Below are 12,734 nucleotides of genomic sequence, written 5' to 3'. Positions count from 1 at the left end.
GTCCCTGGAACAAAATATTTTGAGATGGGGGTCTGCGGCCAAATACATATAATTGTGGGGGCCCTTGACATGAAAAAGGTTTGAGAACCACTGATATTATAGCAACATACGTTTTTTCCGAAAACGGTTAGGATTTAGACATTATTGTAGAATCCCCAGAAGCAAAGATTAGAGTGACACTTTAAAAAAATAGCAGATATACAAGTTCATAGATACACAAGCTATGAGCTTGTAGATCTGCTATTTCTGAATAGCCATAGAAATCTTAAAATGACACAGATGCGTTCCCGGATTGAATGGGTTAATTTCAAGGACCAAGGAGTGTTTAAATGGAACAATTTCTAAACTCTCAGAGTTACAGACCCCCGTAAGGGTCCATTTGGAGCCCCCCTAAAGGAACCCGGAGGGCCCACATTGAGAACCACTGTTGTATCGTATATACCCAAGGAGTTTGGTCTCAAAGGCAAGTTCAGTGACTGTGCCTCGGATTTGTGGAAGTTACTGCCAGGGTTCAATTTATAAAAAATAAACATTATCCTAACCACTTACGCCCTACTGTATGTATATCGTCTCTGTCGGGTGGAAACCTCATATGTCCAAAACTGTTACTTTTCAGAATTATAATTCAAAAGTAGCAAAAGTAGCAGATCTACAAGCTCAAAATGTGGTGGAAAAAGTACTCAAATGCTTCACTTAAGTAAAAGTACCAATACTGCAATATAGAAATACTTTGTTATAAGTACAAGTCCCAAATTAAAAAAAAATACTTGAGTAAAAGTACAAAAGTATTGGCATCAAAATGTACTTAAAAGTACCAAAAGTAAAAGTACTAAAATGTTTGAAAATAGCCGATCTACAAGCTCACAACACGTCGCGATGCGACACGTCGTGAACTTGTAGATCGGCTATTTTCAAATAGCCTACAGTAGGTATAATATAGGGCTAAAGTGGTTAATGTATGTTTTATAACATCATAATTTATATCTGAAAAGTAACTAGCTACTAAAGTTTTCAAATAAAGTAGTGGAGTAAAAGTACAATATTCTCCTCTAAGATGTAGTGGAGTAGAAGTCCAAGTATTGGAAATTGGAAGTACTCGAGTAAAGAACACCTACCTCAGAAATGCACTTAAGTACAGCACTTAAGTAAATGTACTTAGTTACTTTACACCAATGCTTTTGAGCTTGTGTATCTGCTACTTTTGTGTGACACTGTAGTATGATCAAGTAGGGCGTTAGTTTACAAAGTTAGAATATGGAGATGGGAGATTTCTGCCCGACATCAATGATATCCAACCCTGGTTGTTATGGCTTTCGTCTGCGGGTCTGACCTTTTCTACGGTTTTCATTTCACAGCACGAATTCATGTTGCTTCTAATGAGCCGTCAGAAGCCAGGTTATTATAGTTAACAAAAACAAACAAAATTTCAAAAACATTTCCGTTAAAGTAATACTAGGTAACGTTTTCAACAAAACTAAAGTTAAATTGTATATCTTTTGCGAGTGGCAAAAGTTTCACAACACCCACTCCGTGAATTTCACCCCCGGAAGCCTTTTATTTATATATTTTCTATTGAAAGTGGACTGGGGGGACTTTCCCGGGGAAATGACGTTCCTGGCCAACGTCATGACGTCGTGGCCGACGTCCCCAGGAACTACCGCAACGGTTTCCTGTTTGGCCAGGAACTACCGCGCTATAACAAAAAGGAACCTCACGCTGATGTTAAGATAATGTAGGATTGGAAGATCGAAAAAGAACAGAAAAAGAAAGCACAGCTCATGGTAACTAATGCTCCACTGGCTAAGAGAAACGATCCGTAGATAGTATAAAACAATTAAAAGATCGCTTTTTGAAACGCTTCCGGCTTCCGGTGAAAACGAATGGAATTCTGGGTAATCGAGGATTACGGAAATTGTATGCAGTGACGGTAGTGACCAGCAGAGGTTGCTAAAAATCGTTATTTGGGATTCTGCATTGTATAACTTTAACTGAACTAAATAGAAATAAAAAAAACGAAAACTAACAACAAAATCAACTAAAACAAACTGAAATCATAGACAAAATGCCCTTAGTTTTCGTTTGTGGAGGGTTGGTTGTGGTTGGTCTGTAACTAAATACATTTTTAAATGCTATCTTTTGTTAAAGGGATACAGGAGACACACAGGAGTCTCTTTGTGTCTCCTACCAGAACCGCTGCCGGTCATCAAATTATTGGCTTAGGAATGCGACAAAAAAAAAGAAATATCCATGAATTCAAGTCTCCATGGGGTGACTAATCGATAGAGAAAAAGTCATTTTGGGGTGAACTATCCCTTTAAGTTAGTATTAGACAATGCAAGGGTAACCCAAAGTATTAAAAAAAATTAACCTAAATTAAAATAATTCCAAATAATTCATCCTGATATTCACATAAATATGTAACAGCATTATTGTTTTGCTTTGTTCAATACTTTGTGCTTTTGTTTTGTTCTGTCTCTTCTGCTCAGTCTTGTATTTTTATTTTTTATCAGATGTCCTATACCCGTTATCATAGGTATATAGTATGTATATACTTTTTATATTTTATTTTTGTTTTTGTTTTTGTTTTCTCGGTTTTGTCTTTGTTTTTAATATTAAATAACTCTTATTATATGTAATGTAAACGGTGAGGTTCTCACATAAGCCCTCCAGGGTTTCTTACCTCACCGGCACAACAACTATCACATAATGTTTCCCTCGGAAATAACTAACATGTCCTGTAAATGTATACAAAAATGTTGTGCAAATAAATCAAATCAAATCAAATCAAATCAAAAATGAAAAATCCAAAGCTATTATAACCTTGGTCAGAAGGCACAGGACTGACGCCGGTCGTAGGTGCTAAAAACTGCATCGATCAAATTGCTTTCGCTAAAAGTCCTTCCGACGTCCTTCCAAGCGGCCACACGCTGGCTGACTCAAACGGCTGATTGAATAGAGCTCAGCGTCGTGATTCATATTAGGCCAATTTCCAATTATGATGTACGTGCTGGGCCCCTGGTATAGGCAGCGGTGTGGTGGAACAAGCAGGCTATACTCAGATGTGTTACTTGTAATAAAAGTAGCAATACCACAATGTAGACATACTCTAAAGCAGGGGTCTTCAACAGCTCGTAGTGCGGCACCGAGTGCCGTGCTACTAGCTTGTAGATATGCTATTTTCATTTTGAAACATCGTAAAAATGGTGCAAATCTTTGAATATAATGTGTTTTTTTAAAGCAATTTTTTTTAACTCAAATCTTTGCTTCTGGGGATTCTACAACATATTTTTCTTTAAACTAATGTTGCTATATAATATCAGTGGTTGTCACTTTTTCATGTCAAGGACCACCCAAAATGATATGTATTTGTCTGCGCAAAAATAGCAGATCTACAAGTTCATAGCTATGAGCTTGTAGATCTGCTATTTTTGAATAGCCAAAGAAATCTAAAGTGACACAGATGTGTTCCCAGATTGAATGTGAATGAAAATAAACTGGAAGCAATGTGCCTTCCAGCTGTCAACGGAGAGAATGCTGCCAAACACACATGGAGTGATGGAAGGGGGAGTACTTCACATAAGGAAAATATATTGATTGTTATATGAACACCATTGTGTATTGTGAATAGTCTTTATTGACGTCACACTGAGAGCTACTTTAATATAGCCGCTACTGCACAGTATATTGGCCTCTATAGAATAACAGTAATACTGTAGCACTGCTGTAGAAAACAGTAGGGTCTTTGAGACTTTTCCGAGCCAATTACAATTTGAGCTTTCTCCACGACATTTCCCTTTTTGAACAATTAGCTGTTGTAATGCTTAAAGGTAGGGTAAGTGATTTCCTTTGGTTAAAATCTGTGTTAAATAGCTCTATATTCTGATAGTATTTGTTGCACCTCGTGGGTGTACATTTTTCCCTCTGAGCGACTGTTTGTGTTTACACTCGGTCCGACGATGGATCATAATGGATCTAAATTTTCTGTGACCAATTGAAAAGGTTAAAAAACACGAAAACGCTGGCAGTGGGTCAGTTGATTAATGTATATTACTCTGGCAGTGAAAGAGTTAAGAATGAGCGGAGCAGACGCTGTAGTGGAGACACAGAGAAGAGAGTGTGACTTCATTTAATGCAGGGTTCTGCTTTATGTCACAGCGCCTTACCCTGCTGGATCGGAGCCCACAATGATCTCATATTTACCATGACTGTTCTATATTTAACACCCCACTGGATGGGGACTTGGGCGTGGGGCCCACCCGTGAGCTCATATCTACCATGAAGCGTCCGCACTTGTGTGGGATTGATGGCCTAGTGTGGAATAGATCATTGGTTCTCAAAGTGGGGTCCGGGGACCCCCAGGGGTCCTTGATGGAGTTCCAGGAGGTCCCCAGCTAAATGATGGATAGTTAGGAACCAAATGGACCCTTATGGGTCTGTAACTCTGAGAGTGTAGAAATGGAACCAAATGGACCCAAACGGGTCCATTTGGTTGCATTTGTACACTCTCAGAGTTAAATTAACATTGATCTTACTACATAAATTGGGGTCCCAGAGATAGAAATGCCATTGCATTGGGGTCCGTAGCCTAATGCATGTCAAACTGGGGGTCCTTGAAATGGAAATGATTGAGCATCACTGCTAGAGCCGTAAACATCTTCTCTTATGAGGGTCCCTGGTATATCTTTTCAAATGGAGGCCTGCGTGCTAATAAGTGTCAATTTGGGGGACCTTGACATGAAAAAGTTTGAGAACCACTGGAATAGACTGAAAACAGTGCAGTGTGAATGCACAGTTAAAGGGATATTTTTTAATTGGGTCATTTTATTGGAAAATGGAAAAGAAAATACAATAAAAAAATGTAATTAAATAAATGACAAAAGGAATCGGAAAAACACGGCCCCTCAGAGTCACCAGAACAAAGGACGGGTGTTTTTTATTAATCTAACAGGTTAAAAATGGAGTTTGAAGTTATAATGGGTTTGTATAGGAAGGGGGGGTGTCTGATAAAATGAATATCAAATATCTAAATACTGAATCAAGCAACTTAAAAACTGTCTGGGGGCTCACAAAAGCCTGAGTAGATGGTACAATTACTATTATTTTTTTAATGAAATATCCCTTTTTAGAGTCGGGTTAAGTAACATGATTTGTAAAGAAAAAAAGAAAAGAAACGAAGTATGATGATAGTAATCTTTGCTATATTTTCAGGTCCGAAAACCAATTTTATCCAATAAGGAGAGAGAACCGCACAAAGACCATTCATCAACTTTGACGTTATAAGCGTTCCAGCTAGGGGAGAGGAGAGGAGAGGAGAGGTGGAGAGGAGGGGAGGGGAGGGAAGAGGAGAGGAGAGCTGTGGGATATGCAACCTTTAGCTCTCCTTTAAATAAGGACACGTCCCACTCGGGTGCCAATAAACCCCCAGGAAATGACTGGAACACAGTCTGCAGGGCACGTGCGTGCGTGCGTGCGTGCGTGCGTGCGTGCGTGCGTGCGTGCGTGCGTGCGTGCGTGCGTGCGTGCGTGCGGTCTGTGTCATTTCCCGTTGCCTTTTAGGTGTCCTCTGGTGCTGACAACGACAACAACAAAACAAACATTGATACAAGAGTATTATACAAGAGTATAAGAGGTCACGGTGGAGGGACTGGTTGGTTTCAGCTCCCCATCTCAATGGGTCAAAGTGAGATGGGGTGTATTTCAGTAGTATGACTTCATCTTACTTCATTAACAAAACCTTGGCCTTTCATATTGAAGCATGACATCATTGCAAAGCAAGCCAGCCAGCAGATAACAACGTTGGAACAGTGGTTCTCAACATTTCAGGCCTGTGACCTCCCAACATAATCATATTTATGGGGGGAGGGACCTTTTACTACTACTTTAAATATCACAGTCTTTTTGACGAGGGTGGACAAGTTGCCAAGACAGTAAATAATGAGTTTGATGAAGTCAGGGGAGCCAAATAGGACAACTTCAAACTTGACTTCATTCAGCTATAGCAAGTTTGGTGGCATCCATCACTACTATGCCCTCAAGGCAGTTCTTGAGGCTGACTAGTTTGGACTAGTTGTTTGGTTTCAGCTGGAGATAAAGCTGTTTTCAATTTAAAAGGTAGGGTAAGTGATTTTATTTCATTTCATTTAAACAAGTGTAAAATAGCTCTATATTCTGATAGTACTCTTTGCTAAGGAGGTCCCTGGAACAAATGTTTTGAGATGGGGGGGCCAAATACATATCAATGTGTTTGTTCAGTAACAGGAGTCTCCATGTCTCTCCAGCTCTTTATTAAACAGGAAATTGCATTTTCAGGTCGGGATACCAATTTGATCCAATCAGGATAGAGAACTCGGATAAAGATTAAACAAGTGTAATTGGAAGTGATGACACAAATGAGCAGACTCAATTTGGAACTGGGTGGAACACTATAACAATGAAGCTGATAAACGGGTATTCTCTTCTGATTGGCTGAAATGTAGTTTTTTCTGTTTATCAAAAAGCTGGAGACTCTGAAGCAATGATTGCTATCTAACTAACTATCAGAATAGTGCTTTAACCTTTTAACCAAAATATATCACTTACCCTACCATTAAAGGTAGGGTAAGTGATATTTTTGGGTTAAAAAAAAAAGTATTTTGTTAAAAGGTTAAAGCACTATATTCTGATAGTAATCATTGCTATAGAGTGTTTGTTCAGTAACAGGAGTCTCCCCGTCTCTCCAGCTCTTTATTAAACAGAAAATACATTTTCTGGTAGGTGTCAAAATCTCAGCCAATCAGGAGAAAGTACCCATTTTTAAGCTTCATTTTTATAGTGTTCCAGTGCCAATTTTGCCTGCTCATTTCTTAGTGTCATCACTTCCAATTTCACTTGTTTAATCTATATCCTGATTGAGTTTTCTATCCTGATTGGATAACATTGGAAATGAAACTGAAACTGAAACGAAAATGCATTTTCTGTTTTATAAAGAGCTGGAGAGACATGGAGACTCCTTATATGGACAGGACACTCTATAGTAACGAGCACTATCAGAACATAGGCCCATTTTGCAATTATCTGAATAATTGCAAATCACTTACCCTACCTTTAAGTGCACAAACAGCATTCATAATAGAAGTGTGGGTGGTATTACATAGAGAAAGTTAGTTATAGTGTTATACAGTTTTAGATAAAGTTAGGGGGCGGTGGGTATTGGGAGCAGCTATGACAGCCTCAGATAACGTATTATGGCAGTCGAAGAGCAAATGTAGCGAGAGCAACGCAAAGGAAGATGAGATTTAGCAGGAGAGAAAGGCATTAAATATAACAACACTACAACCCGACAGACAGGCAGCAATTATTTCCATATTGCAGAACCAGACAATGAGAAGGGTGAAAGCATATAAGCAAGATTAAAAAGACTCAACCAGATGCACACAATCACTTAGGAGAGATTAGCGAGACAATGGAGCCAAGAATCACAACTCGATTAAAGTTGGGCACAGTGTTTGAGAGGAAGTCTGCAAATTCTCCAAAATGATACGTATTTGGCCCCCCCATCTCAAAACATTTGTTCCAGGGACCTCCAGATTTGAGTTAAAAATTTTCACTTTAAAAAACAAACCTACACACCCCGGACCCGCGATATGAATCGTCAACTGGCAGTGGAAAAAGTACTAATTTATCCAAAGAGTAGGAACATTATTTTTTTGTCTCTAACACAGACAATATCAAATATAACCCAATATCATAAATGACACAGCGTCACATACCTGACATAATAGCCGGGCTGATTTGTTTATTTTTGGAACACAATTCTTATATGACACAATCTAAGATTTATTTATGTGGAATTCTATGGGGAAAATAATCTGTGACCCAGGGGTAGAGGGGTTGATGACGTCAGGACTTCAGTACTCTATAATCAGTGGTGTAAAGTAACTAAGTACATTTACTCAAGTACTGTACTTAAGTACAATTTTGAGGTATTTTTACTTTACTAGAGTATTTCCAATTTTTTGTACGTTTACTTCTACTCCACCACAGCTCAAGGGTAAATACTTTTACTTCATTACAATTATTTGAAAACTTGAGTTACAGTACTAGTCACTTTGTAGATTTTGATTATTATTACAAAATATACGTCCCTATATACATTTTGGCTATTTTAAAATAGCCGATCTACAAGCTCACAATGTGTCGCCATGTGACACATTGTGAGCTTGTAGATCAGCTATTTTAAAAAAAATACAAAATAAATAAACTTCTGAAAACTTCTGAAATGCGACAGTATTTTCTACTTTTGGTACTTTAAGTACATTTTGATACCAATACTTTACGTCATTTTACTCAATTAAATTTTGAATTCCAGACTTTCACTTGTAACAGAGTATGTTTTACTTGCAGTATTGATAGTTTTACAAAAACAAAAAATGGAATTCTTCCATCACCGTCTATAGTCAAGCCTTTTACTGGAGAGTACGGCATGGATTTCCACACAGAGCGGACACTTCTTTCAACATACAATGCTGCTTTCAAGTGCAGGAGAGTTTGGAAAAAAGGCAATTATTTTGAATGCTGCCTTTGGGTATACGGCATGGGGAGAGGGGCCATTTGCATTTCTTTCACCATAGTAAAAGCTGCATTCATGGTCTGGAGTGGGCACTTTTTATTTTTTTCAGCCCCCTTTGATGTCTGTGTGTGCACTGTTGCCTGTTCTGATCTGGTCTATAAACTTGAATATTGTCTCTGTCTGGGTGGAAACCTCATATGTCCAAAAACTGTTACTTTTCAGGATTCAAATTCAAAAGCATCAAAAGTAGCAGATCTACAAGATCTTGTAGATCTGCTACTTTTGATGCTTTTGATTGACGCTGTAGTATGATCAAACAGGGCAGTGGTTTTCAACCAGTGGTCCGGGTACCACCAGTGGTCCTTGCGGGGTAACATGGGGGTCCCCAGCTAAATTAGTTAACATAGCGTCACAATCATTTTAACCACTTAGCTTTGGCTATTCAAAAATAGCAGATCTACAAGCTCATAGTGCCGCACTATGAGCTTGTAGATCTGCTGTTTTTTTTGTAATCTTGAAAATGTGTGCAAATCTTTGTATTGCTAAAGCGAGCATTTTTAACTCAAATCTTTGCTTCTGGGGGTCCCTGGCACACACATTTTCTGATGTGGGTCCAAAAACACAAAAAGTTAAGATATGAAGATAAGAGGTTTCATAAATATATACACACAGACACAAACAGAGGCAGGAGGCAATACGCGATGACATGCAGCTACACAACGATGCGGACATCTTGTGTGTGGGATGCACACTGACTGACACATTCCTATACATTGTATACGCGTGTGTCTGCTTGCTTGTGTGTGTGTGTGTGTGTGTGTGTGTGTGTGTGTGTGTGTGTGTGTGTGTGTGTGTGTGTCTGCTTGTTTGTGCGTGCGTGCGTGCATTGGACAGCAGAAGGCGGTGGTGAAAACAGACGGGACGAGGGAGCACCTAATCTCCCATCATGCTTTGCAGACGACAGGCAGCAACGCCTGATTGGCGGCCGCCTTGAAATGCCTCAGTGCTAGATTTGCTTACCTGACTTCATGTGTGTGTGTGTGTGTGTGCGCGTGCGTGCGTGCGATGCATGTACATTTGTTTTCCTGATTTGAGTGTGCTAACACACATTCAAATGTGGAGTGACATTTAACACCTGTTTAACACTCCACAACAGCAATACAAACGTGTGTGTGTGTGTGTGTGTGTGTGTGTGTGTGTGTGTGTGTGTGTGTGTGTGTGTGTGTGTGTGTGTGTGTGCGTCTTCGCCAGTGTCCCTGGAGAGCGGTGAACAGAGGCAGAGGAAGTGAAAGTTTGCTGGAGCATAATAAAACCAGCTGTGTGTGTGTGTGTGTACTCACAGATCAAACACCAGATAGTGAAATCCCTCCTCTGATATGCTGTCATGGAGCCGCACTGGGGGGGGGGGGGAGGCGAGAGAGAGAGAGAGAGAGAGAGAGAGAGAGAGAGAGAGAGAGAGAGAGAGAGAGAGAGAGAGAGAAGCAAAGAGGTGGAACAGAAGGCAGAGAACAATCTCATTAGGGAAGATGAATTCATCGCTACACTCATTCAGTCATCTAGACAGCTTTCCAATATACTATGTACTTTTACTCCACTACAATTATTTGAAAACTTTAGTTACTGTACTAGTTACTTTTCAGATACAAATAATTATATTATAAAACATACATTACCCACTTCAGCCTTATGTTATACATAGGCTATTAGAAAATAGCGGATCTACAAGCTCACAACACGTTGTGAGCTTGTAGATCTGCTATCTTCTAATATTTTAGTACTTTTACTTTTGGTACTTTAAGTACATTTTGATGCCAATACTTTTGTAATTTTACTCAAGTAATTCTTTTATTCTGGACTTTTACTCGTAACAGAGCATTTCTACCTGTATTGGTACTTTTACTTAAGTAAAGAATTTGAGTACTTTTCCCACCACTGACTGAAATGCACATAAGCATATACGCATTTTTACAGAGAAAGAACTGCTAATGTGTCCATCTTTAATGCAAGAAATGGTTCAAGTTCAGCATCCACGTTCATAGTGACGGAACACTATGCAACCGAGAAAAAATAAAGAAAAAACGTTAGTCTCGCTAGACGAGATTTCAATCTCGTCTAGCGAGACTTCCGTTTTTTCTTTTTTTGTTACTGTACCATTCATCCTAAGATATCATAACATCATAGAAAAGGTCCAAAATTCCCCTTTAACGCACTGAGGGCCGGGCGCACCAACAAGGATTAAATAAAGCATAGTTTAGGGCTAAACATGGATTTGTTGATCTAGGATTTATCAAATTTGATAGTTGTGTGATTAATTCATTAATTCATGGATCATTGTTCGTCCGCCATCTTGGATTTGCTGTGTAAATAAACAGCAATAGGGTTAATATCTTGAGCATAATCATTAGCAATACTGTTGTATTGCCTTGTGAGAGAATATAGACAGACCTGCAGCCTGTAGGCGAAGAATACATTATTTAAACAATATTGTTTTGTATTACAGCGTGTGTGTGTGTGTGTGTGTGTGTGTGTGTGTGTGTGTGTGTATGTGTATGTGTATGTGTGTGTGTGTGTGTGTGTGTGTGTGTGTGTGTGTGTGTGTGTGTGTGTGCTGTGTTGTATTACTATATAAATGCAGTGGTGTAAAGTAACTAAGTACATTTACGCAAGTACAATTTTGAGGTATTTTTGCTTTACTCTTTCCCTGTGTAATGTAATGTAGCCTACTCTATTGTCTGCTTTTTGTTATGTTTTTTTGTGGGGACTGCAGAAGTAAATTTGCATCTTTATTACATTACATTGATATGTATTGTTCATTAATATGCGGTGACCCGTCTAAATAAACAAATAAAGTAAGTAAAGTGAGCTTTTAGACCTTAATGTTCAAACCAGAATAGGAACACTATAATACAGTCTTACTGGCACAACGGGCCTTTGCCGTTAGTTCCCACAATGTCTGTGGAAACTAAATCATACCCCCTATCACTCTGCTGTCCCTCACACACGCCCCCTCATCCCTGTGTGTGTGTGTGTGTGTGTGTGTGTGTGTGTGTGTGTGTGTGTGTGTGTGTGTGTGTGTGTGTGTGTGTGTGTGTGTGTGTGTGTGTGTTGCATCATCGCTGTTTGGTAATTACAGTGGACTAGCCCCTGTGGGTCCGTTGGCAGGGTGAGCTGGTGCTGTGTGTGTGTGTGTGTGTGTGTGTGTGTGTGTGTGTGTGTGTGCGCGTGTGTGATGCAGATGGTCTCCATTTTTAGCCATGTCACCTGGGAGCGAGGCTGCTTATTATGCAATGATTTAACCACAACAAAAGGCTCCAGGTGTTTGGGGATTGTGGGCGCGCGAGCACGCACACGCACAGAGAGAGAATTTTAAGCCTAATTTATTCATACGTCAAATGCGCGTGTGTGTGTATGTATGTGTGTGGGTGGGTGTGTGTGTTTGTTTGCGTGCGTGTAGAAGTTGTACTGCTGTTTGACTTGTTGCTTTGGAAGAAAAGGGGGATATTATCTGAGCTGGGAGAGAGGAGAGAGAGAGGAGAGAGGAGAGAGGAGAGAGATAGAGAGAGAGAGACAGAGAGAGAGATTGTAACCTCACTGTAATCTTACCGATATTGGCGTGTTTCAGCAGGCGGCATATTCGGGCCTCTCTCTCCAGCTTCTGGTGATCTGTTTATAGGAAACACACACATTAAGATTAAAACACACTGATAGTTGTCTTGGCATTAATAAGTCTGTCCCCCCAGAGCGTTCTTCACATTCTTCACATTTCAGAATTCCACCCACACCCACACACACACAAGTCAATCCCAGTTCTCTTGAGCAATAAACAAGACTCAGCTCGTCAGCGTAAAGTGTTGAACTCACAGGGTCTCCAGAGGGTTCCCTTGTTCCTGGTTCCTCCCTCGTCTCCCTACTGTCTAGCAGTAAAACAACAAGACCATGTCCACTAGTACAGTGGTTCTCAAACTTTTTCGTGTCAAGGACCCCCAAATTGACGCTTATTAGCCCACAGACCCTCATTTGAAAATATATGCCAGGGACCCCATAAGAGAATATTCTTACGGCTCTAGCAGTGATTCTCAACCATTTTAATTTCAAGGACGCCCAGTTTGACATGCATTAGGCTATGGGACGGGACCCCCATTTAATGGCATTTCTATCTCTGGGACCCCAATTTATATTGTAAAAT

General features: G+C 39.8%; 1 protein-coding gene across 6 annotated transcripts in view; it reads right to left on the bottom strand.

The window, feature by feature from the left end:
- The window catches only part of camk2d1 (calcium/calmodulin-dependent protein kinase (CaM kinase) II delta 1), a 151,969-nt gene that overhangs the window by 62,800 nt on the left and 76,435 nt on the right, over positions 1-12,734 (bottom strand). For all 6 annotated transcript variants that reach the window (XM_080452047.1, XM_080452049.1, XM_080452050.1 and 3 more), the window contains 2 exons: positions 12,152-12,211; positions 9,889-9,943 (listed from right to left, as the gene is read on the bottom strand). In XM_080452047.1, the coding sequence (XP_080308173.1) occupies positions 9,889-9,943; positions 12,152-12,211 (115 nt within the window). The remainder of the gene's footprint in view (positions 1-9,888; positions 9,944-12,151; positions 12,212-12,734) is intronic.

Source organism: Gymnoscopelus braueri, assembly GCF_963280865.1.
Source record: "Gymnoscopelus braueri genome assembly, chromosome: 15".
NCBI classification, from domain to species: domain Eukaryota; kingdom Metazoa; phylum Chordata; class Actinopteri; order Myctophiformes; family Myctophidae; genus Gymnoscopelus; species Gymnoscopelus braueri.
This window is presented reverse-complemented; position numbering and strand designations above follow the sequence as displayed.